We start from the raw sequence: 23,654 nt of genomic DNA on the forward strand, positions 1-23,654 counted from the left end.
ATCTTGGTTGGTTGACCAGGTCATGCCACACATTTTTTAAACAAGATACCCCAAAGATGATTGTGGCCAAGTTTGGATTAATTTGGCCCAGTAGTTTCAGAGGAGAAGATTTTTGTAAAAGATTACTTTAATTAACGAAAAATGGTTAAAAATTGACTATAAAGGGCAATAACTCCTAAACGGGTCAATTGACCATTTTGGTCATGTTGACTTATTTGTAGATCTTACTTTGCTGAACATTATTGCTGTTTACAGTTTACCTCTATCTATAATAATATTCAAGATAATAACCAAAAACAGCAAAATTTCCTCAAAATTACCAATTCAGGGGCAGCAACCCAACAACCGATTGACCGATTCATCTGAAAATTTCAGGGCAGATAGATCTTGACCTGATAAACATTTTTACCCCATGTCAGATTTGCTCTAAATGCTTTGGTTTTTGAGTTATAAGCCAAAAACTGCATTTTACCCCTATGTTCTATTTTTAGCCGTTGGGGCCATCTTGGTTGGTTGACCGGGTCACGCCACACATTTTTTAAACTAGATACCCCAATGATGATTGTGGCCAAGTTTGGTTTGATTTGGCCCAGTAGTTTCAGAGGAGGAGATTTTTGTAAAAGTTAACGACGACGGACGACGACGACGGACGCAAAGTGATGGGAATAGCTCACTTGGCCCTTCGGGCCAGGTGAGCTAAAAATGGTTAAAAATTGACTATAAAGGGCAATAACTCCTTCAGGGGTCAACTGACCATTTTGGTCATGCTGACTTATTTGTAAATCTTACTTTGCTGAACATTATTGCTGTTTACAGTTTATCTCTATCTATAATAATATTCAAGATAATAACCAAAAACAGCAAAATTTCCTTAAAATTACCAATTCAGGGGCAGCAACCCAACAACAGGTTGTCCGATTCATCTGAAAATTTCAGGACAGATAGATCTTGACCTGATAAACACTTTTACCGCATGTCAGATTTGCTCTAAATGCTTTGGTTTTTGAGTTATAAGCCAAAAACTGCATTTTACCCCTATGTTCTATTTTTAGCCATGGCGGCCATCTTGGTTGGTTGACCGGGTCACGCCACACATTTTTTAAACTAGATATCCCAAATATGATTGGGTCCAAGTTTGGATTAACTTGGCCTAGTAGTTTCAGAGGAGAAGATTTTTGTAAAAGATTACTAAGATTTAGGAAAAATGGTTAAAAATTGACTATAAAGGGCAATAACTCCTAAAAGGGTCAACTGACCATTTTGGTCATGTTGACTTATTTGTAAATCTTACTTTGCTGAACATTATTGCAGTTTACAGTTTATCTCTATCTATAATAATATTCAAGATAATAGCCAAAAACAGCAAAAATTACCTAAAATTACCAGTTCAGGGGCAGCAACCCAATAACGGGTTGTCGGATTCATCTGAAAATTTGAGGGCAGATAAATCTTGACCTGATAAACAATTTTACCCCATGTCAGATTTGCTCTAAATGCTTTGGTTTTTGAGTTATAAGCCAAAAACTGCATTTTACCCCTATGTTCTATTTTTAGCCATGGCGGCCATCTTGGTTGGTTGGCCGGGTCACGCCACACATTTTTTAAACTAGATACCCCAATGATGATTGTGGCCAAGTTTGGTTTAATTTGGTCCAGTAGTTTCAGAGGAGAAGATTTTTGTAAAAGTTAATGACGACGGACGACGACGGACGACGGACGACGACGACGGACGCCAAGTGATGGGAAAAGCTCACTTGGCCCTTCGGGCCAGGTGAGCTAAAAAGAAATTTAGAATCCTGATGAATGTACAAAACAAAAATTGAAATACTAATATAATATTTTTTACAGTCATAGCAATAGGCTCAACAGAAAATCAAGTTTAAATTTTGTCATACAAGTGATAGGTTAAGCTACCTATAAAATCAGGTTTAATCCACCATTTTCTGTACCAAGTCAGGAATATGAGAGTTGTCATCCATTCGTTTGATTTGTTTGAGCTTTTGATTTTGCCATTTGACTCAGGACTCTCTGGTATTTTCTTATTGACTTTTTAGGTAAGTAAAGATTATTTTATTCATGTATTGTGGGATTCTTAGATCTGTTTTGGGAGAATAACTTTCATAATTGTTTAATAATATAAAAATACTGCTAAAATACGTAATCATTTTAAAGCCTATTAAACTATACCTTATATTTGTGTACTTGATAAAAACATTCCCTCATGAGGAGCACAGTTTATCTCCATGGATGTATGTATTTCAACAAATCAACAGAGATCAAAACCTACTGAATAATACATGGTATATATGGCTTTCATTTGTGATAAATAGAAAATTGCAGACAAAAAGATCTATTTACAAAAATTGTTCACAACAATTTAAATCTAACTACATTCAAAAGGTAACATGCATTTTCTGACCTACTAAAGGGCAAAACGAACTTAAAATTACAACTTAATCCTCTACCTTTTGATTGTGTTTCTTTTGTTTCCCAGAATCCCCTAGGAGTTCCTGTCTTTCTTTTACAAAGTCTTTTTGTTTCATCTGAATCTTCTGATGTACAGGAGTAACTTCAACACTACTCTGATTATTATCTACTGCTGGTGTTCTTTCCACCTGATCTAAAATCAAAGACATCTCTTGACCTTGATTCAAGTCTTTTGGTGACTTTGATGCTCCAGTTTCTAATTTAGAATTCGTTCTATTTGGTGGGTGCTTGTTTTGATTGTTACTTATCAACTGTTTCATTCCTCGCTGACGAGACAATGGTGAAGAACTCATTGGTTGTTGTTCAATAGCTGGTTCTGTTTTCTTGATGACTTTTGTTGCTGGTTTTTTACTAACCAATGGTGTAGCTGGCATTTTAAAGAATTTTCTTCCAGTTTTTTGTTGTTTTTCCTGTTCAACTGTATCACTGCAAAAATAAACTTATTTTAAAAACATAGATGCTAAAAGGGAATATGAATTCCCTTCCACACAAGGGATGGTCAGCACTAAATGTCCCTTCCCCCTAGCAGCATGAAAAAAGCTTATACTCCCCTTTTTACAAATTTGCAAGAGACATTGTGAAAATGGGCTTCAAACACAAACATAGGCACAAAAGAAATGTGAATATGTTTATAAAATCAAAGGGGCATAACTCTAGAAGAGTTACAGTGATGCCACCCAATTTCAAACTTGATCTGTGTTTTGTGGTTATAAGCATTGTGTTTAAAGTTTCATAACATTTGGTTTTTGAGGCAAACTGAATGTTAAGAGAAAGGAAACCAACTTTGGGACATGACAAGGGTAAAACAGTTAATGTAATGCCCCCTTCAAATATTTCCAGTGATCCTACAGTAATACCATATTAAATGTGACAGAGTGAAGATGTGAAAAAAGACTAAATATTTCTGTGTTGCTATAAGGAAACTTTTTTTTTTTTTTAAATCGGATTGGTCTAGATGTCATTCGCCAGTAATCAAGGTCAAACATAGTTACAAAATGGGAAATGAATTTTTTAATTTCTCAACTATGTAAAATCCTATTCTCAACCCATTCTTTCATCAGATTCTGGTTCATTATCATATTTAACATAAATCAAATGAGATTCATAAGACAACTGAAATGGAATAAAATTAAATTAAACTGCTTTTAAACCAAATATCAACATACTGAAAGGTGTTGATTTTTTAATCTCTGATTATTTTTCTTTGTGATGTTAATTTGGAATTATGGACCCCACCAATACTCACTCTTCAAATCCAGAAAAATCATACACCAATTCCAGTGAATTAGCTGTTCTGTTTAAACCTTCTGATGATTCAGAATCATATCTCTTTGGTATTGCACTAACAGGCTGGTTGTTAAACCTCAACTGCAACAGATAAAAAAAAAATCATTTTCAAACACTTAAGGATTTCAGGAACTTACTTTTTTACAGGGATTCGTAACATTCTAACTTCATAGCCAATAAATGAAGATTCTTACTGTTAAATTTATTAGACACTTTTCATCAAGGATATGAGACTATCAAGTTATAACAATAAAGATAATACATGAAAATCTTAAATCTGAAAGTTAAATCTTCCAAGATCTTGAAGTCCAATTCCACAAATATTAAATATGTTTTCATACCTGTTGTTTCAGTTTCTCATTTTCTTCTTGCAAATCTTTCATCCTTTTGTGTTCAATGTCAAAGTTCAATAAAACTGGTGATGGTGATAAATGTTAAGGTTAACAAAATCTAAGAAAGTCTGAGAACCATTTTGAACAGAAACATAACATTTATAAAGAAATCAGAAATGTGTTAGATGAATAAAATCATGATGCTCTTTCAAATGTTAAAAAATGTACTGTACAACGTTTAATAAAGAATACATGCATTGTTCATCATTCAAGTATAATTACATATACTGTACATCTGTCAAGTATGAAAACATGTTTTGCACATTGTCTCAAGCATGAATGCATGTTCTGAATATCTTTCAAGTACCGTATAGCGGGTTATTTTTGTGGGGTATAAATTTTTACTTATTTTTGGGGATAAACAAAATCTCCACAATTAATTCTGCCAATTTAAAAGTGTGCATGCAAAGGTATTGATAAAGGTTTAGAATCTGCCAAAATAATATTCCCAAAAATATTTCGTGTAATACCTTTTTCAGAGAAAATCATGAAAATTTTACACTCGTGAAAATATCCTGCTTTACAGTATCAGAATATGTACAGAACTTCATTAAAGTATGAATATATGTACTGTACATCTTTCAAGTTTATTTTCACTTTAGTAGTCTATATTTTGTTGTTAAAATTTTAAAGGCCAATAATGCTAGCTGATCATTCCATTATACAAACTCCCATAATATATAATATTGAGAAGCAAGCATAAGATATCATGCCACTTGTTTATTGTGTATGAATATTGAACAAAATATGTGAATCAAAACTATCTTAAATATTCATCATATCACAAATTATTCATTGTATTTGGTAATGCTGTAGTTTTAAACATATTTATTTATAGCAGATTTGGAAACAAGTTTTGCAACTTATTTCAATCTCTTTCCACTATGGAGGGCCCTCATGGGGTTTTTGATTATGTAATTACTTGGCCGTTTTTTTAATGATTATTTGATTATTAAGCCAAATATTTCATGATTATTTGATTACCTAGGACTGTATTTTTAGTTTATGATTATTTGATTACTAAAGATAAGCAAATATTTAATGATTATGTGATTATATTGGCAAAAAAATGGTGATTATGTGATTACTAGGACCCCCCCATGAGGGGCCTCACTATGAGGGTGCAAGTGCTGCCTTGTAGTGGCATTAGGCTGTTTTTTTTCAAAATCTAGAAGGGTGTCTTCTACATGCAAGAGATATTGATCTCTCTTACACGGGTCAGCCATTTATCATCCCCTTACGACGCCCTATCATTTTTTCCTCAAGACCATAATCGCAAATGGTGTCAAGGGAGAGCCGAAAATTCAGTCCCTGAAATATCATCCCAGAGTGGGAATTGAAACCAGGAACCCTTGTGTTAGTAGTCCGATGCACCAACCACTACACCACAGATCCCTTGTAAAACAGTTCCTTCAATGTATCAATTTAAATCGATTTATTCTATGACATTATTATTTCAAGGGAAACAAATTTCAGTGATTTCAATAAAAAAATAATTCGTCCCACAATTATGTCAAAATTTGAGTTATGTTTGGTAATTCAGATACTGTATAAATTAAGGCACTCATTTCTTTTTTGTTGCCTCATTTTATATACCTGAATTGAATTCACAGTTCTTGTAAGTGTTTTTTAATCTATAATTAGAAAATCTACAATCATGATTTAAGAATTCACAATAGAAACTTGGCTAAATTTTGCTTAATTATCATAAACAAATCTGTCAGTCTAATCCTTAATAGCCTATAACATACAAATAAATCAGCAAGTGGTTAATCCAGTCTTCATAATAGACATTTTAATCTAAAGACTCAAAGCTGAAATTTATGCAAGTTAAATTATATGGGCTTGTCAAATGATTTTTACAGGCCCAACTGAAGTTTTGCAAGCTTGGACTAGTGTGCCTGTGGTTGAACGAGAAAACTGTAAATGTGATATTTTGTACAACACGTACAAAGGATATGCATGGTCTGTATGATAACACTTAGGAAGTTATAAAGTGATAGGAAGAATGTATCTTGCCACTGTTTGGTGAAATACATAGAGAAATTACTGTGTTCTTCAGGATTCTTCATGAAAGCAAATGCTGAAAAATAAAAAATAAAACAATCATCAATATTTTTTCATATGGTTGCTGCTTTGCATCAATCATATTTTAATATGGTTTATCTATCAGGGCCGTAACTACCTATGAGGCAGGGGAGGCAGTTGCCTCCCCTGAATTTTCCACACCCAAATTTTTTTTTGAAGTAAAAAAATAAAATATTGACAATATGTACACTAAGAACTTGAATTTATATTATAAACAACACAAGTTAACAGTTTTAACAGTGCTATCATGATACGTGACATGTCTATCATTTTTGGATTTTTTATCGAAAGTAAACCGTTTCAGTATTTGTTTTTTGTTTTTGTTTTTTCGTTTGGCCGTCCGTCTGTTATTCAGTATTGAGGGGGTCAGTATTCGTATGAGAACACATATGAAACTTTGCTTTCGATAATTTTGAATCAAAACTTAACTATTCACATCTATTTGGGGGCTCGATTATTTAAGCAGAGGATGTTCCTTTTGTATTGTGAATCTTTTAAGATATCGGAAATTCGTTACCGCGGCTGAATCAGCTGTTGGATCGTTTTTTTTAAGTTTCCCGATCGTAAGAGAACATTATGGTCAATGCCTTAGTAGGTAAACACTCCCATTCGTTGTAGCAGGGACTTTCTATACTAAGTATATACTAGACTAGTATAGAAAGTCCCTGGTTGTAGTTATATACATGTCTGTTCAGCTTTCAACAATATTGAAATTCAAGATCCTTGATAAAAAAAAAAATATCTTGCTTAATATGTTTTTTGAACTTACAAGTTTCTAAACAAAATATCTTTAAATACAGAAAATACAGATAATAATTGTTTGCATGAAAATAGCTCCAAGGATCCAGCAAAACTGATCTTTTTTAAAGTAAGGAAATCGAAGGAAAACGGGCAATTTTAGAAATCATTTGAGAAAAAAATCCACGGTCACATTGTATTTAATGTTAACAATTATAGGTCAAAGTACAGCCTTCAAGACGGAGCTAGCCTTGGCTCACCCCGAACAGCAATCTCAGCTTGTTTTTGCATAAAAGTTGCTTCCAGGTTCAAGCAATACTGATGTTTCTTAAAGTAAGGAAATCGAAGGGAAACGGGTAATTTTTAGCCAATGATTGAAAGAAAAAAAAATTGGCGGGGCACAAAGGAGGCTCAATCGGCGGTCCCCAAACCCCTGCCTCCCCTGAATTCCAACCCTAGTTACGGCCCTGTCTATACTTTACATATACATACCTATGTAGCACACATTCTGATTTAAAACAAAATATTTGAAAATGACTGTGATCCATTATTTTGAATGTTGTATTTGTGTTGCTCAGTCTATAATATTCTATGTTGTTTTGTGTTGCTCGGTCTATAATATTCTATGTTGTATTTGTGTTGCTCAGTCTATAATATTCTATGTTGTATTTGTGTTGCTCAGTCTATAATATTCTGTGTTGTATTTGTGTTGCTCAGTCTATAATATTCTGTGTTGTATTTGTGTTGCTCAGTCTATAATATTCTATGTTGTATTTGTGTTGCTCAGTCTATAATATTCTATGTTGTATTTGTGTTGCTCGGTCTATAATATTCTATGTTGTATTTGTGTTGCTCAGTCTATAATATTCTATGTTGTATTTGTGTTGCTCAGTCTATAATATTCTATGTTGTATTTGTGTTGCTCAGTCTATAATATTCTATGTTGTATTTGTGTTGCTCAGTCTATAATATTCTGTGTTGTATTTGTGTTGCTCAGTCTATAATATTCTATGTTGTATTTGTGTTGCTCAGTCTATAATATTCTATGTTGTATTTGTGTTGCTCAGTCTATAATATTCTATGTTGTATTTGTGTTGCTCAGTCTATAATATTCTATGTTGTATTTGTGTTGCTCAGTCTATAATATTCTATGTTGTTTTGTGTTGCTCAGTCTATAATATTCTATGTTGTATTTGTGTTGCTCAGTCTATAATATTCTGTGTTGTATTTGTGTTGCTCGGTCTATAATATTCTATGTTGTATTTGTGTTGCTCAGTCTATAATATTCTATGTTGTATTTGTGTTGCTCGGTCTATAATATTCTATGTTGTATTTGTGTTGCTCAGTCTATAATATTCTGTGTTGTATTTGTGTTGCTCAGTCTATAATATTCTATGTTGTATTTGTGTTGCTCAGTCTATAATATTCTGTGTTGTATTTGTGTTGCTCAGTCTATAATATTCTATGTTGTATTTGTGTTGCTCAGTCTATAATATTCTATGCTGTATTTGTGTTGCTCAGTCTATAATATTCTATGTTGTATTTGTGTTGCTCAGTCTATAATATTCTATGTTGTATTTGTGTTGCTCAGTCTATAATATTCTATGTTGTTTTGTGTTGCTCGGTCTATAATATTCTATGTTGTATTTGTGTTGCTCAGTCTATAATATTCTATGTTGTATTTGTGTTGCTCGGTCTATAATATTCTATGTTGTATTTGTGTTGCTCAGTCTATAATATTCTATGTTGTATTTGTGTTGCTCAGTCTAAAATATTCTATGTTGTATTTGTGTTGCTCAGTCTATAATATTCTATGTTGTATTTGTGTTGCTCAGTCTATAATATTCTATGTTGTATTTGTGTTGCTCAGTCTATAATATTCTATGTTGTATTTGTGTTGCTCAGTCTATAATATTCTATGTTGTATTTGTGTTGCTCAGTCTATAATATTCTATGTTGTATTTGTGTTGCTCGGTCTATAATATTCTATGTTGTATTTGTGTTGCTCAGTCTATAATATTCTATGTTGTATTTGTGTTGCTCAGTCTAAAATATTCTATGTTGTATTTGTGTTGCTCAGTCTATAATATTCTATGTTGTATTTGTGTTGCTCAGTCTATAATATTCTATGTTGTATTTGTGTTGCTCGGTCTATAATATTCTATGTTGTATTTGTGTTGCTCGGTCTATAATATTCTATGTTGTATTTGTGTTGCTCAGTCTATAATATTCTATGTTGTATTTGTGTTGCTCGGTCTATAATATTCTATGTTGTATTTGTGTTGCTCAGTCTATAATATTCTGTGTTGTATTTGTGTTGCTCAGTCTATAATATTCTATGTTGTATTTGTGTTGCTCGGTCTATAATATTCTATGTTGTATTTGTGTTGCTCAGTCTATAATATTCTGTGTTGTATTTGTGTTGCTCAGTCTATAATATTCTATGTTGTATTTGTGTTGCTCAGTCTATAATATTCTATGTTGTATTTGTGTTGCTCGGTCTATAATATTCTATGTTGTATTTGTGTTGCTCGGTCTATAATATTCTATGTTGTATTTGTGTTGCTCAGTCTATAATATTCTATGTTGTATTTGTGTTGCTCGGTCTATAATATTCTATGTTGTATTTGTGTTGCTCAGTCTATAATATTCTATGTTGTATTTGTGTTGCTCAGTCTATAATATTCTATGTTGTTTTGTGTTGCTCAGTCTATAATATTCTATGTTGTTTTGTGTTGCTCAGTCTATAATATTCTATGTTGTGTACATTATTTTGAATGTTGTATTTGTGTTGCTCAGTCTATAATATTCTATGTTGTGTACATTGTTTGTTAGTTTTTTTACTATGGCAATTGTCAGTTAATATTTCGAATTATGAATTTGAATGTCTATTGGTACATATCGCCTCTCTGTTGTGAAGCAGGACTCACATAGGCCAAACATACAAGTCTAGAATATATCTTTTCGATATTTAAAATTAGATTGGTTATATATTACTGTATTACAAACATTTTGTAAACTTCTCCTGATTTTTTTCTTAATTATCCAAACAGGTCCTTCTATATAGAATGAAAAAGGTGTAAATAACAGTATTAATGCAATGTCTCTCAATTTATTCATCTTTGCAATCATAAATGTTGTCGGAGCACAAAAAAATTGTAACAAATTTTGATTTCCCTGCTCCATGAATAAGTATTTACACACATGCTATAAGTACTAAACATATGAAAATTAAAATTACATTGTTACTCATCATAGCATTAAATCAAACTGTAAAAGAAATATACCAAACCAGTCTTTAAATTCTGTTTGGTTCTGTAATTCTGGTGTCATCTTTTCAAAGAAATCGGTCACTCTGTCATGTCTGTTAAGTTGTTGAGCATTGACCAGATAAAATTTTAACAATCCTACTTCTAGTTTCCGTACACTGCTTAAGTACCTTGTTTCAAGGCGACTAAACAGTCTTTGATTCAAGTAACTCCAATATTCTCGTAAATTAGAAAGATCATAGTTTACAACATATGTCTGTAATTGTTCTAGAATACGATCAGCCTATAATAAAAATCAAATGTTTATTAAAATTCTGTAGAAATGAAAAAAAAACACATCAATTTATTGAAAGAAAATGTATAATTTTCAGTGGCGGATCCAGGAATTTTCATAAGTGGGGGCCCACTGACTGACCTAAGAGGGGGCCCGCTCCAGTCGCGCTTCAGTGATTCCCTATATAAGCAACCAAATTTTTTCCCAAAAAGGGGGGCCCGGGCCCCCTGCCCCCCCCCTAAATCCGCCTATGATTTCAGTTGAAATTCATCAGTGAAGTAAAAAGTTATAAAACAATGTGCATGTTTATAAAATAAGAATTCAGACAAATATGTTTTGAAGTTGATTACTGTCATGACTGTAAATTCAGAAATTATAGCATGCATTTAAATGTATTTTTGCGATTTTTGTCATTTTAGACTTAAATGCAATTTTAATTTTTACAATTTTGAGAAAAATCCTGTTTAATTCATATAAAATGTTTTAAAATGTGAGTTTAAATATTGTGTTTACAATTCTGTTATGTTTTTTTTTTTCAATAATAAAAACCTTGCATTAATTTCTGAATTTACAGTAATTCAGTTTGAATCTATAAATTTCTATAAAGGAGCTATAAAACAGGACAAAAATTTGTGCTTCAAATCTTTCTCTCTGACTTAATAATCTTAGTAAAAAAGCCAATTAACAGTGTTGTTAATTCTACACAATGCATTTGGGGGGATAGAAATTGTCTTATTTGAAGATCTTATTTTGATGAACATTCTTGCAATTACAATTTCCTCCTTTCAATATAAAGTATCAGTAAAAAGTGTTAAATTAGAAAAGTCTTTCAAAGGGCAGGGGTCAATGATTTCAAATTTTGTTGATGGATCAGATACCTGGATACAATTTTCAAACTTCAATACCCTTAGAACATTTAGATTAATTTTAGTGGCTTTGGCCCAGTTCTTTCAGAGGAGAAGATTTTTAAGTTAAACTAGAGGCTCTAAAGAGCCTGTGTCGCTCACCTTGGTCTATGTGAATATTAAACAATGGACACAAATGGATTCATGACAAAATTGTGTTTTGGTGATGGTGATGTGTTTGTAGATCTTACTTTACTAAACATTGTTGCTGCTTACAATTATCTCTATCTATAACAGTACTTTCTGTGGAAAATGTTATTGAAAATCTTCAAATTTTAAGAAAATTGTTAAAAATTGACTATGAAGGGCAATAACACCTTACGGGGTCAATTGATTATTTTGGTCATACTGACTTATTTTTAGTTCTTACTTTGCTGTACATTATTGCTGTTTACAGTTTATCTCTATCTATAATAATATTCAAGATAATAACAAAAAAACAGCAAAATTTCCTCAAAATTACCAATTCAGGGGCAGCAACCTAACAACCGATTATCCGATTCATCTGAAAATTCCAGGGCAGATAGATCGTGACCTGATCAACAATTTTACTTCCTGTCATATTTGCTCTTAATGCTTTGGTTTTTGAGTTATAAGCCAAAAACTGCATTTTACCCCATGTTCTATTTTTAGCCATGGCGGCCATCTTGGTTTGTTGGTCGAGTTACCTGACACATTTTTTTAACTAGATACCCCAATGATGATTATGGCTAAGTTTAATTAAATTTGGCCCAGTAGTTTCAGAGGAGAAGATTTTTCTAAAAGATTACTAAGATTTACGAAAAATGGTTAAAAATTGACTATAAAGGGCAATAACTCCTAAAGTGGTCAACTGACCATTTTGGTCATGTTGACTTATTTGTACATCTTACTTTGCTGAACATTATTGCTGTTTAAAGTGTATCTCTATCTATAATAATATTCAAGATAATAACCAAAAACAGCAAAATTTCCTTAAAATTACAATTTCAGGGGCAGCAACCCAACAACGGAATGTCCGATTCATCTGAAAATTTCAGGGCAGATAGATCTTGACCTGATGAACAATATTACCCATGTCAGATTTGCTCTAAATGCTTTGGTTTTTGAGTTATAAGCAAAAAACTGCATTTTACCCCTATGTTCTAATTTTAGCCATGGCGGCCATCTTGGTTGGTTGGCCGGGTCACCGGACACATTTTTTAAACTAGATACCCCAATGATGATTATGGCCAAGTTTGGTTAAATTTGGCCCAGTAGTTTCAGAGGAGAAGATTTTTGTAAAAGTTAACGACGCCGGACGTCGACAGACGACGGACGCCAAGTGATGAGAAAAGCTCACTTGGCCCTTCGGGCCAGGTGAGCTAAAAAATGGATAGTTGTCTGGCGTTTGACAATAGTGACAGATGGTAAAGACAGACAAGCAATGGCAAAAGCTCACATGGCTGTGTAGGACATCTGTTTTACTGTACTGGTAGTCCAAATAATTACGACATTTTGAAAGGCTATTATATCTATTTTTCTTTGACGTCTTACATGTCAAGGCAAAAATTTAAAATAGCCTTCCAAGATGTCATAATTATTTGGACTACAGTACTGGATTAATATATAGGTATGCATGTTATACTGATTAGGATAATATATGTTTATGTATTTGTGTAATTTTGTAGTGAAATTGTCAAAAAAAAAATTTAATTAAAAGTTTATTCTATTGCTGTTGGAATAAAAAAAAATTCAAGAGTGAAATATTTTATTTTGATGTTTTTTATTGAGAAAAAAGCAAAAACATATCTAAGCAAGAATGTGTCCATAGTTATTAGTTTGATATATTTCAATTACCAGACTAGTGCACTGAACATTCGAACAGGGAAATGACACTTAGGTCACGTTGGTCAGTGAGGAAGCTAAACTGGTCCGCCGTTCTATCTATAGCTTCGCACCGAAGGAACGGGTTGGAGCTATTGTCACATTGGCATTAATTGGACGAGTCGTATAAATTCAACTATTCGCTAATAAAATTGGCCAATTAAAGTGATAGGAAATTGACCTCAAATGTTACTACTGCGATGCCGCAAAATAAACAAGTATCTGTTAATTAACCCCATGGTGGTACTCGCAGATAAATGACCAACGCGCGTTTCTTGACAAACTGAGCCGGTATCTTTCATTCCCTAAAGAACTCAGTAGGGTTATAAATGTGCTAATTTCTCTTTGATTTGCTATCAGTATAATACATAATCAAACATAGCACATGATGTACTAGTCTCGTCAAATTATTAAATCCCGTGGTCAGAATTCTGACCACGGGATTTAGGCCATACCTGTTGTCAGTGTAGCAATAAGTGAACACAACAGGGGTCCAGTTTATGAGGAAGCTAACATTATAATCGAAACTGAGAGTAAATTAGACCACTTGCATTTATGATTTCAGTGTTAAAGTTATCACGCAATCAAAATCAATTACCCGGAGACCCTTTTCTTTCTCGTTTTTTAACTCTGCCTCAAATGTTCTATATGTGGTCGTCAAACCACGATAAATTAAATAATCTTTCACTAGTTCATCAACCCTCCCAGTAGCAGAAGCCATTGTTTATTGTTAACTCACGAGAGCTTCCGAAAATTATGGGAGGCTACTCTGTCATTTAATTACGCGGGAAATATGAAAAAAGTAAAATAACAAAATAGTGAACTTAAATCAGAAATACTCAGTCCCTTATCAAATTTCAAAATGAAAAACTTCAACCAGGAAAATATAAATAGCTAAACTGTTCCCAGCTTGAACACAAAGGAAACAAAAATCTAAAGATGTATGAAACATGAAGATTGTAGACTCAGAGATATATAATACAATATGTCTTTGAGTCTACAGTCTCTGGTAGACTGTAGTATCATCTGAGACTTCTTCACTGTTGTAGTTTCAGGTACCATGTAAAGGAACTAAATAGGACAAAAAAGATGTCTTTACAATAATTTTCCAATGAATTATTTATTTAAATTTTTTTATAATGAATATCTGAGACTACTATAATAGTAGTCTCAGTGAATATATAAAAAAGAAGATGTGGTATGATTGCCAATGAGACAACTGTCCAAAAGAGACCAAAATGACACAGACATTAACAACTATAGGTCACTGTATGGCCTTCAACAATGAGCAAAGAGCATACAGCATAGTCCGCTGTAATTTTAAGACCCCAATATGACAATGTAAAACAATTCAAACAAGAAAACAAACGGCCTTATTTATATAAAAAATGAAGCCAATTAATGTTTTTTTAGAGACATATGAGACATATACACACATGTGTATAATTCATGCATTATTTCTTCTTTTTTTTTTTTATCTTGTATTGCAATTAATAAATTTTCTGTTTTAAGTTGATGATAGAAGTTTTTAATGTTCAATCCTTGACTGGCTATACAGCCCTAACACAGTCGGTGAGTTTCTCCCTATAGAAGATTTTGTATAATGACGAAAAATTGAGTGAAAATGATTACCAAACAGCAATATTATTTCTATAAGAGATCATAAGAGGACAACTGATATAGTTAGTCATACTGATATATTAGAAGATTGTGCCTTTCTGCTAAGTGTTGTTTGGTTTTTCTTATTCTTCTATAGTCTTGGCCAATTATGTAAAAAAAATAGTAAAAATCATCATTAAAGGGCAATAACTAACTCCTATAAGGAGACAGCAGACACATTTTATCATCTAGACAAATGTAATAATTAAAATAGCTAAACTTAGAATTCAGTTATTGAATAATATTCAAAGAGTGATCAAATAAAACAAAAATCAAGAATGTGTTTGTAGGTTTTGAGACCATATTACTCTTAGAGAATAAGATTATAATTAATCAGCAAGTTTATTATTTTCAAAGAAATATGATAATCATCAGTTATCCAACTCCAAAGGTTAATTATGTTTTATGTTTAATTTGGAAATATCATCTTCAATGGTAACAGAAACACAAATATAAAAGCTTTGATATGGATATGAAAACTTCTATTCAGGTCTTCAGACTTCAAGTGTTCGATTCCCAGGATATAAAACAAAACATATGCATAAGTAAATTAAACTTATGATAACACAATACTGTAAATTCAGAAATTATTGCGAGGTTTTTATTATTGCGAAAAATGCGACAGAGTTGTAATCGCAATAATTGGATCTCACATTTTCAAATATTTTATATGAAATAAACAGGATTTTTCTCAAAATTGTAAAAATTAAAATTACATTCAAGTCTAAAATGACAATATGTCTGAATTTACGGTAGATGTTTTTCATTATAATTTACTAGACTTATAATTATTGGAACCAGCCAGTTTTCGGCACCCTGGGCCCCTCTCGTGTTTGTTGCTGGATACCTTTCAGAAAAACATAAAGATGAAGAACAGCAATAAAAGTTCTGTTCCTTTGAAATAATGTTAAACTATGATCAACAGATGTTCAAAACAAGCAAATCTATCAGAAAACATCATTTGAAAACTGGTAAGTCCTAAATAAACAGTGTGATTTTTTACGGTGTCACCATAATGCTTGTAAAAAAACAAGGGAAATAAGCTGAGGTCATATGCAAGTATTTCATAGATATTTCTCCCATGCATTCAAGTTTCTTCAACAGCTCCTTAGACCCTGTTAAAAGGTTTGATTAACTTTTCTTTACCTTGGCTAAAATATGAAAAAACTCTATATGATTGTTTTTGCTTGATTTCTCACTGACCTTAACCATAATCTTTGTTTCTAGTCATTAACTCAGAATTGTGAATCAAAATATTATTTTATCTCTAAAGTTGATTAATACTTTATTAAGACTTTTTTCATTTTATCATTCAAGCGCCACTTATGACTCTTTTGTAGATAACAGCCTGGTCATGGTGTAAAAATTTTATTCCTGGTATCCATGATGAGTTTATTTACAACCCCTGGGTCAATGCCACTATTGGTTGAGTGCTCCTCCCTGAGGATATCTCCAGCCAAATAATCAACACTTATGTGTTGACATCAATTCTTATAAACATGGTCATAATTCTAAATAGCTGTAAATAAAACTTAGTATTATTCAAATACTATATCACAAATTATAAAGTAGCTATACTTGACAAAACCCTATTGAAATTTTGGGTCCTCAATACTCTTCAACTTCATACTTTATTTAACCCTTTTAACTTTTTTGATGTGAGTTTTATTGATGACTCTTTTGTAGATGAAACACACGTCAGGCGTACACAATTACAAGTCCTGTATCTTTGATGAGTTTTTCAAACAGTAATATTATACAAGGTAGTCATTTATCAGTATTTTATTTCATAAAACAATGAATAAACATAGAAATAAATAGATCAAATAATGATAGCAATTGTATACATAGAACATGAAAAAAGGTGTCTAACATGATAGAAAATCTAAAAATGTATAAAAATATAAAATAAATATATGAGCAAACATGTGATGCATTAACTCACCTCTGCAATCAGTGAATACAAACCACCAATGTAAAACAATTGATTGCTTGATTGTTATTTGCTTAAAATCCAGTGACAAATATTTCAGGATTTTCCATAAAAAAAAGTAAGAAACTTACATATATTATTTCAATACAAATGTTCCTTTTCCCCAATAAGTAAGATATGAAAAAGTACAATAATTCTTTAAAAAGTATTTTGACCAAATTGAAACAGAATTTAATATGAACTCATTCATACACAGACAAATACATTCTTGTTAATTTAGTCAAGCCAGGTAACAGAAACAAAACTAATATTTAATCTTCTGGGGATTTAATATTATTTGTGGGATACATGTATTACTTTTCTTGGTTTAAAAGGGTATAGGCAAACAAGAAATTTAAATATTCAATGAAGCACACATTTCCTATAGGGTTGTATGCAGACTTTGGCTTTACAAAGACCTGAAATATCCTTGAAAATACAATGTCGCTTCAATCCATAAAAATTAGTACCCATCAAAATATTAAAATCCAGAGTATGACAAATCGTTATGATATTACAATAAAAAAAAGTATGTTAATGTAGGCAAAATGAAATTTATGTTGACAGCTAAACTTGGAAATAAAAGATGGAAGATTTAATGGAGTTTGGTGCCCAAACAATTTGTGATAGGGGGTGTAAAAAAATTGTTAGTGCAAAGAGGATATTTTTTTTAAAGGGATAATTCACGATTTTTCACTTATCATCTTATTATGTTCATAATACCATAAAAAACATATTCACCAAGTTTTATTTTGATATGAAATCTAATAAAGAAGAAAATTGGGAATTATTAATTTTATTTCTTGAAGCTTCCTGACTTATGTGACGTAGTTTAAGTCTTTGATGCATGCCGGGAGTGAAAATATCTCATTTAAGTCTTGTTCGTTAACAATCTAATTACGCGATTTAAAGCGCATCGACGACTTTTGGTGTAGCTATTAACCAACGAAAAATAAGTGATAGCCATGCAACTTTTAAAATTAGATCGTGTGGATATTTTAAAACGAATTTTAATAATAAAATTAATTCATACATAGAACATTTTTATGATTTGTTTTGTACAAATACTTTAAACAAACATATGAAATTGACATGATCAATAGTGTATTAAAAATAAATGTTTGTATTCTGACGTTTTTGCTTCATTACAGCAAACATTTTCACTTGCTTGTACGGTGGAAATAAAATGTGTATTGTTTTGTGACACCTAAAGAATGTTGAATGCGTAGGTTAACTCAAGGTAATTAAAAGATTAGCATTATGTAATTCTAATCCTTTAATCCTCATTCAGTGAAATCTAGGTGTCACGGTTCACTGGCATTCAGGTGTGAACAACATAATTGTAAACGGGACTCCGACAAAATTTCAGACATATGAATGTAAAAAAAAAAATTAAAATTAATTAACGGGAATAATAAGATCGCACAATAACTGGATAGCTGTTGTATATTTTTATATTTTGCATAAGATCACTTTTTAATGAATTATGACTTTTGATTACTTTAGTAACCATAAAACACTGAATTATTTTAATTGAAGAATTTATAAATAAAAATAGCCTTCTAAACACGAGTTTATGAACTAAAAATTGTACTATTTCAAATAAGGATCGGCAGCCTTAAATATTTCAAACAGATCATTAACAATTGCAATTATATATTTTAGTCCATCCAAAGTGATCTTTAATTACCTATTTAGAAATTAATGTGCTCATCAAAATATTTTAAATCTGACAACACATGAAGACTTCAGATATTTAAAAAGAAAAATGTTTAAAAAAATTGACAGGAAATTAAAGGATCTAATTGGAATGGAATCGACAAATTACGAACAGATATGCTTTTCAAGTGTGAAAAACATCAACAAAATTTATACATAATCGGGAATATGTCCTTCTTAAAATACTCTTCGTCTCACACCGTAACTATATATAATACTTTAGCTATTTGACCAACGATGTATAAAAAAAGACAACGAATTTAATGTCATCCTTCCCTATTTTTTAATGTAATTATAAGTCCGTTTCAACTGGCAAGAATACCACTAAAGCGGACAAGCAGTTTCTTTAAATTGCTGTCATTGAATATCTAGAGAAAAAATAAATCCCGAAATTGATTTGAAACTTTGATACTCTATAGTTTTCCCGGAAAATATTCACATCCCTCGGTATAAGTGTACTTCCAGTGGCGTATGCATTTTGGAACAATTGTGACGAAGACGAATTTCTTCCTTTTTTCGAGAACAATCTAATTGAATTATAAATGTCCATAACTTCGATGAGCCAAATAAAGTTATATATCGACCTGTGTTTAAATCTCTTCTTCTTCTCCTTCTTCGTTTGGTATACAATAATCTATCGACATTTGATGATTACTTACTGTTGGCATACGTGGACTTTTCATTTTACAAAACTTTTACCCCAATTTACGCAAAATATATTATTCTTTCTTATGTTCTATGTATAAATGTATATATTTTAATTTGCGCTATAGTTCCGTAACTTATAATCCAGGCGTATATACGAATGGTCGACTAGTGCGTACCTTTTTTTAAATCAATATATTTCTGGTATGTTCCAATCTGTCCTTCACCATTGACAACGAGTACATATTACATTTTACCAAATTTACTCTTGGATTTTTTTTTTTATTTCATCAGATCTGTTGTTTTTTTTTTGGTATTATTTATATTTTTATAAATAATTTTCTTTTAACCAGAAATGTTATTCATAAACAAGCGTATATGTTTAGTAATGACTATATATAATATCACTTTCGGACACGCAAGATAGAGATGTATATTATACACCTAATAGTTCAAAATGGAAAGTTATAAGTTATCGGCCGTGTACACTTATCAATACACTAAGAAGTGAAACGATGCATGAATTTGCAAACTCGACAGGAAATCGCTTGAATACCTGGACGTGTCACCTCACACCCCCTACAATACCTTTGGGAGTAATACCTTTAGCCATGCGGGTGATCAGTGGAGCGAAGATCCTAATTTATTTGAATAAAGTTTATTACATAAAAGAATTATGAACTAATTAGATTGCCGAAAACAATTCAAGTTTCACGGAAGACTTATTTATGATTTGAAATTTTGACCTTTTCACTAATTCCTATATTATCAGTCTTAAAATAACAGATCATGGTTATTAAAAAAAAAAGAAAATTTTCCGTATCAAGTTAACTAGTCGGATAAAACAACCGTACGATTGACGAGATATCGACACGCAATTACGACTACATCGGTTACTGTAGTTCTGGTCCTTAGACATATCGCGACTGCAAATCGGACAAGGTGACAAAATGGCCGACCGGAGAGAATTGATACACTAAATTTAAAATCGATGGTGATCTCTTATCTAGAGAATAAAACTTTAATACCTATGAATTTGAGCATTTTTATACAGAATAAACATAATATCAATTTTTGATTTTTTTGCGAAGTTTCCCTTTAAATGCTTTTTGTGAGAATTAAAAAAAGAACTGTGCCTGTTTTTATCAACTTTTTCTATTGGTTGATACTATTTAAGAAAAATAAAACTACATTAAGGCAACTTGGTTGGTCACATATTCTTAAATTCATTAATTCTGAGCAAATGCAATTGTACATGAAAAAAAAAAGGAATATATATATATATGAATCTGTTGCAAACAAAATAATAATCCAGTTTACATAATTAAAAGAATTGATAGTTTGCCTCTATTGTGCATCTGGGGTAACTCTCAATGCATACAAGAAAACTAGGTGAAATATAAATCAAAATCTTAAAATGAATAGCACAACCTCACAATGAAAAATTGCACATTAGAAAATTATCAAACACATGTCATTATAAATTTTAAGTGGGGACAAGTTTTGATTCAAATATGGCACAATTTCACTTCTTATTAGGTTTATGTCATAAAGTTCAAGTTTTATTTTTGTAAGTGAATGTCATACTTACCTCAGAAAGAGATTTTTGATAATAGAAAATCTTGTGATAACAAAATTGGATACATATTTGAAAGTTGATAAATATCAAACAGCAGTAATGTTTTTGATCCTGTTCGATGTTAATTCAGAAATATTCACAAAAAAAATACTGGGACACACTTTAGAACATATTGTATGCCATTTGTTAGGTTTATGCATAATACAAAATTTGATATACTAGTAATATGTTAATCAAATTAATATGGTCAAAATGATACTTATTTTAAATCAGTGACAGACAGTAAGGGAAAATAAAGCATCTTAGCACTTGTTTTCATAACAAAAGATCATAATACAAACAAAAATAAAATGATAACTGATGCATGATAAATAAAGATTAAAAAAATCATGTCATGTCTTGATTAAAAATTCTTGCATTTCAAAATGACATAATTTCTCTTTAAAATTCAATGAATAAAAATCTATATGCATTAACATCTTTCAAAATATGTAAAGTACTAAAAATCTAAATCATGATTCAGTAAGACTCCAGTTATTTGACCACGGTTCTATGTTAGTGTCCTGAGACTCCTGATGAAATTTGTAAATTTTAGTTGATTTCTCAAAAGAAAAGGCTGAAGATATTCTTATATATAAATAGAAATTATCATAAAGTTCTAGAAGCCTAGCTGAATCACTGTTTTAAATTTTACACTGTTAGATAAAAAAAACAATAATGTAAATATTTGGTAGTATTATCCTTTTAACTAATGACCACAACTTGACAAATCTTCCTTCTGATGTAACAGTCAAGTTGTATCATCATAACAAGGCAAATATATTTTCCTTAAGCCACAATTTTGTAGTTGAAAATTTTTCATTTTTTTAATGAAAGTACATGTATCATCCATTTAGTTTAAATTCCAAGAGTTTCTAGTGGAAGGTTAAAATAGACCAAAGTTTAACTCAATTGAGATGTGTTGTTTTCTGTCAGTAAAATTATATAACATATACATGATCTATGCTGCCAAAACAAATAAATGAGGTAAAAAAATTAATACTGCACAATCACATTTTTGTTATTCTCGTAAATAAAAACTGAATATTTTTTTTGTCTTTCTCTTTTTTTTTAATATTAAATTTTTCATGATCATCCCTCATAAGGATTGTCAAATTTGTAGTCAGAACATAGTAAGCCTTGTTTAAACAAATATTTCATTGTTTATATCTATAAATCTACAATAGAAAGAGATTAAATTACTCTAAAAAACTTAACAAAATTATATTCCTTGGATATTTACCCCTAAAAAAGAAATCGAAGTCAAAAAATATTTGAAAAAATTGGTATCTGTAAAAAGTTATCAAGCTAACATAGCTTGAATGAAATTTCCCAAATTCATCCTGCATTCTTTGAATAAAACACTATATAGTGGGATATTTTGGAAAGTGACGTTTGGCATTTGGAACATAACTTGCTTGCTAACTGAGTTATCAAAGTCATAAAAAATACATTTACTAGCAATCAATAAGCAAAGTAGTTCAGCTCAAAATATTTTCTGCTTTATTTAAGTGTTTTATAAGAACAGAAATAGACAAAATAAGCCATGAACAGTCTGTGTAAATAACCCACTATAAGGTATCTAAAAGATCAGAGAACTAACAAATTTTACATTTTTCAAATTGTACAACATATTGCTGAGATAAATATTGCCATAGTGAAATTCATTAGCATCAGTCAGAACACTATCAGGTACTGTCTTGTTGAGCAAAACTTGATTTCAATTTATATTTCAAAGTCAGCGGAAACCAGACTCTGCTGCTAGGTCTTCCAGTTCTGCTCTTCCTCTGTCAGGTCTCATACGTGGCTTAAGAATTCTAGTTCCTAAATTTGTTATGGCATCATCTCTACGAAGAAGTACTCTTGCTCCCCTCCCCTGAAAAAAAAATTGTAAAATAATATGGTAATGGTAATGGTAGCACAAAAGCATAGTTATGTTTAAAAGAAGAGTGCACACACATAAATGTCCCGCCTGCATTCTTGACCATTGATTTTATGTTGACAGATAACAGTTTTGCTACAATTATCAAATAAACTTTTTAAAAAAAAATATTTAAAAAATTTAAAGCTACATGGATAGGTTTATAGAATTTTATGCTCAATGCACTATTGTAATTCTACTTTTTATAAAATATTTTCAGACAGACACAAAAATTCAGTCAGTTTTGGTAGTTATTGCAATTAATTGTGCCATGAATATTTCTCTTTGTTTCTTTAAAATTTTTAGTTTTTTTAATTTTAATCAATGCGATTGAAAAAATGTACACATGATAAAAGTAATCACCGTTGGATCCATTATATCCCTACTTTCTTTATCTTCTTCAGATTTCTTTCGATCCTGAAAAATAATTAAAAATCATATTTTCTGTTAATGCTTTTTACCTCATATTTGAATATACTGTAATGGTACATAAAATTCAGATAACAAATTTTAAACTTCTTCACTCCATTTAATCTGTTTTAAGCATTTTTTTTACATGTTACATCATAATCAGTACATATTTTTCTGCACCAGATGCGCATCTCAACAATCCATGTCTCTTCGTTGATGCTCAAAGCCAAAATATTTGAAAACAACAGTCTGTATAAAGCAGATTTATGCACCTGTCAGTGGAAGAAGAAATATAGACATTAAAATATTTACTCACAACAGATGACTTGGTTTAGCAAAAAATGGAAAAACCAAAATATGACATAACTCAAGAAAGACACAAGAGATAATCTTCATTGTGTACATCTTTTTACAACACATATGT

General features: G+C 31.1%; 2 protein-coding genes across 5 annotated transcripts in view; both read right to left on the bottom strand.

Annotated features, from left to right (window-relative positions):
* Positions 1–14,037, bottom strand: part of LOC143073009 (WD repeat-containing protein 91-like) — a 71,526-nt gene extending 57,489 nt beyond the window's left edge. For 3 of the 4 annotated variants that reach the window (XM_076248222.1, XM_076248224.1, XM_076248223.1), the window contains exons 1-6: positions 13,884–14,037; positions 10,280–10,544; positions 6,127–6,249; positions 4,116–4,198; positions 3,734–3,855; positions 2,466–2,913 (exon numbers count right to left, since the gene is read on the bottom strand). In XM_076248222.1, coding sequence (XP_076104337.1) covers positions 2,466–2,913; positions 3,734–3,855; positions 4,116–4,198; positions 6,127–6,249; positions 10,280–10,544; positions 13,884–14,006 — 1,164 coding nt within the window. In that variant the 5' untranslated portion in view covers positions 14,007–14,037. The remainder of the gene's footprint in view (positions 1–2,465; positions 2,914–3,733; positions 3,856–4,115; positions 4,199–6,126; positions 6,250–10,279; positions 10,545–13,883) is intronic. The other variant, XM_076248221.1, reaches the window with a different exon arrangement.
* An 8,164-nt stretch (positions 14,038–22,201) lies between these two features.
* LOC143073016 (ADAM 17-like protease) overlaps positions 22,202–23,654 on the bottom strand; it is a 32,109-nt gene continuing 30,656 nt past the window's right edge. Inside the window, exons 22-23 of the mRNA XM_076248229.1 lie at positions 23,183–23,236; positions 22,202–22,774 (exon numbers count right to left, since the gene is read on the bottom strand). Coding sequence (XP_076104344.1) covers positions 22,637–22,774; positions 23,183–23,236 — 192 coding nt within the window. The 3' untranslated portion in view covers positions 22,202–22,636. The remainder of the gene's footprint in view (positions 22,775–23,182; positions 23,237–23,654) is intronic.

This window comes from Mytilus galloprovincialis, chromosome 4, assembly GCF_965363235.1.
Source record: "Mytilus galloprovincialis chromosome 4, xbMytGall1.hap1.1, whole genome shotgun sequence".
Lineage (NCBI taxonomy): Eukaryota > Metazoa > Mollusca > Bivalvia > Mytilida > Mytilidae > Mytilus > Mytilus galloprovincialis.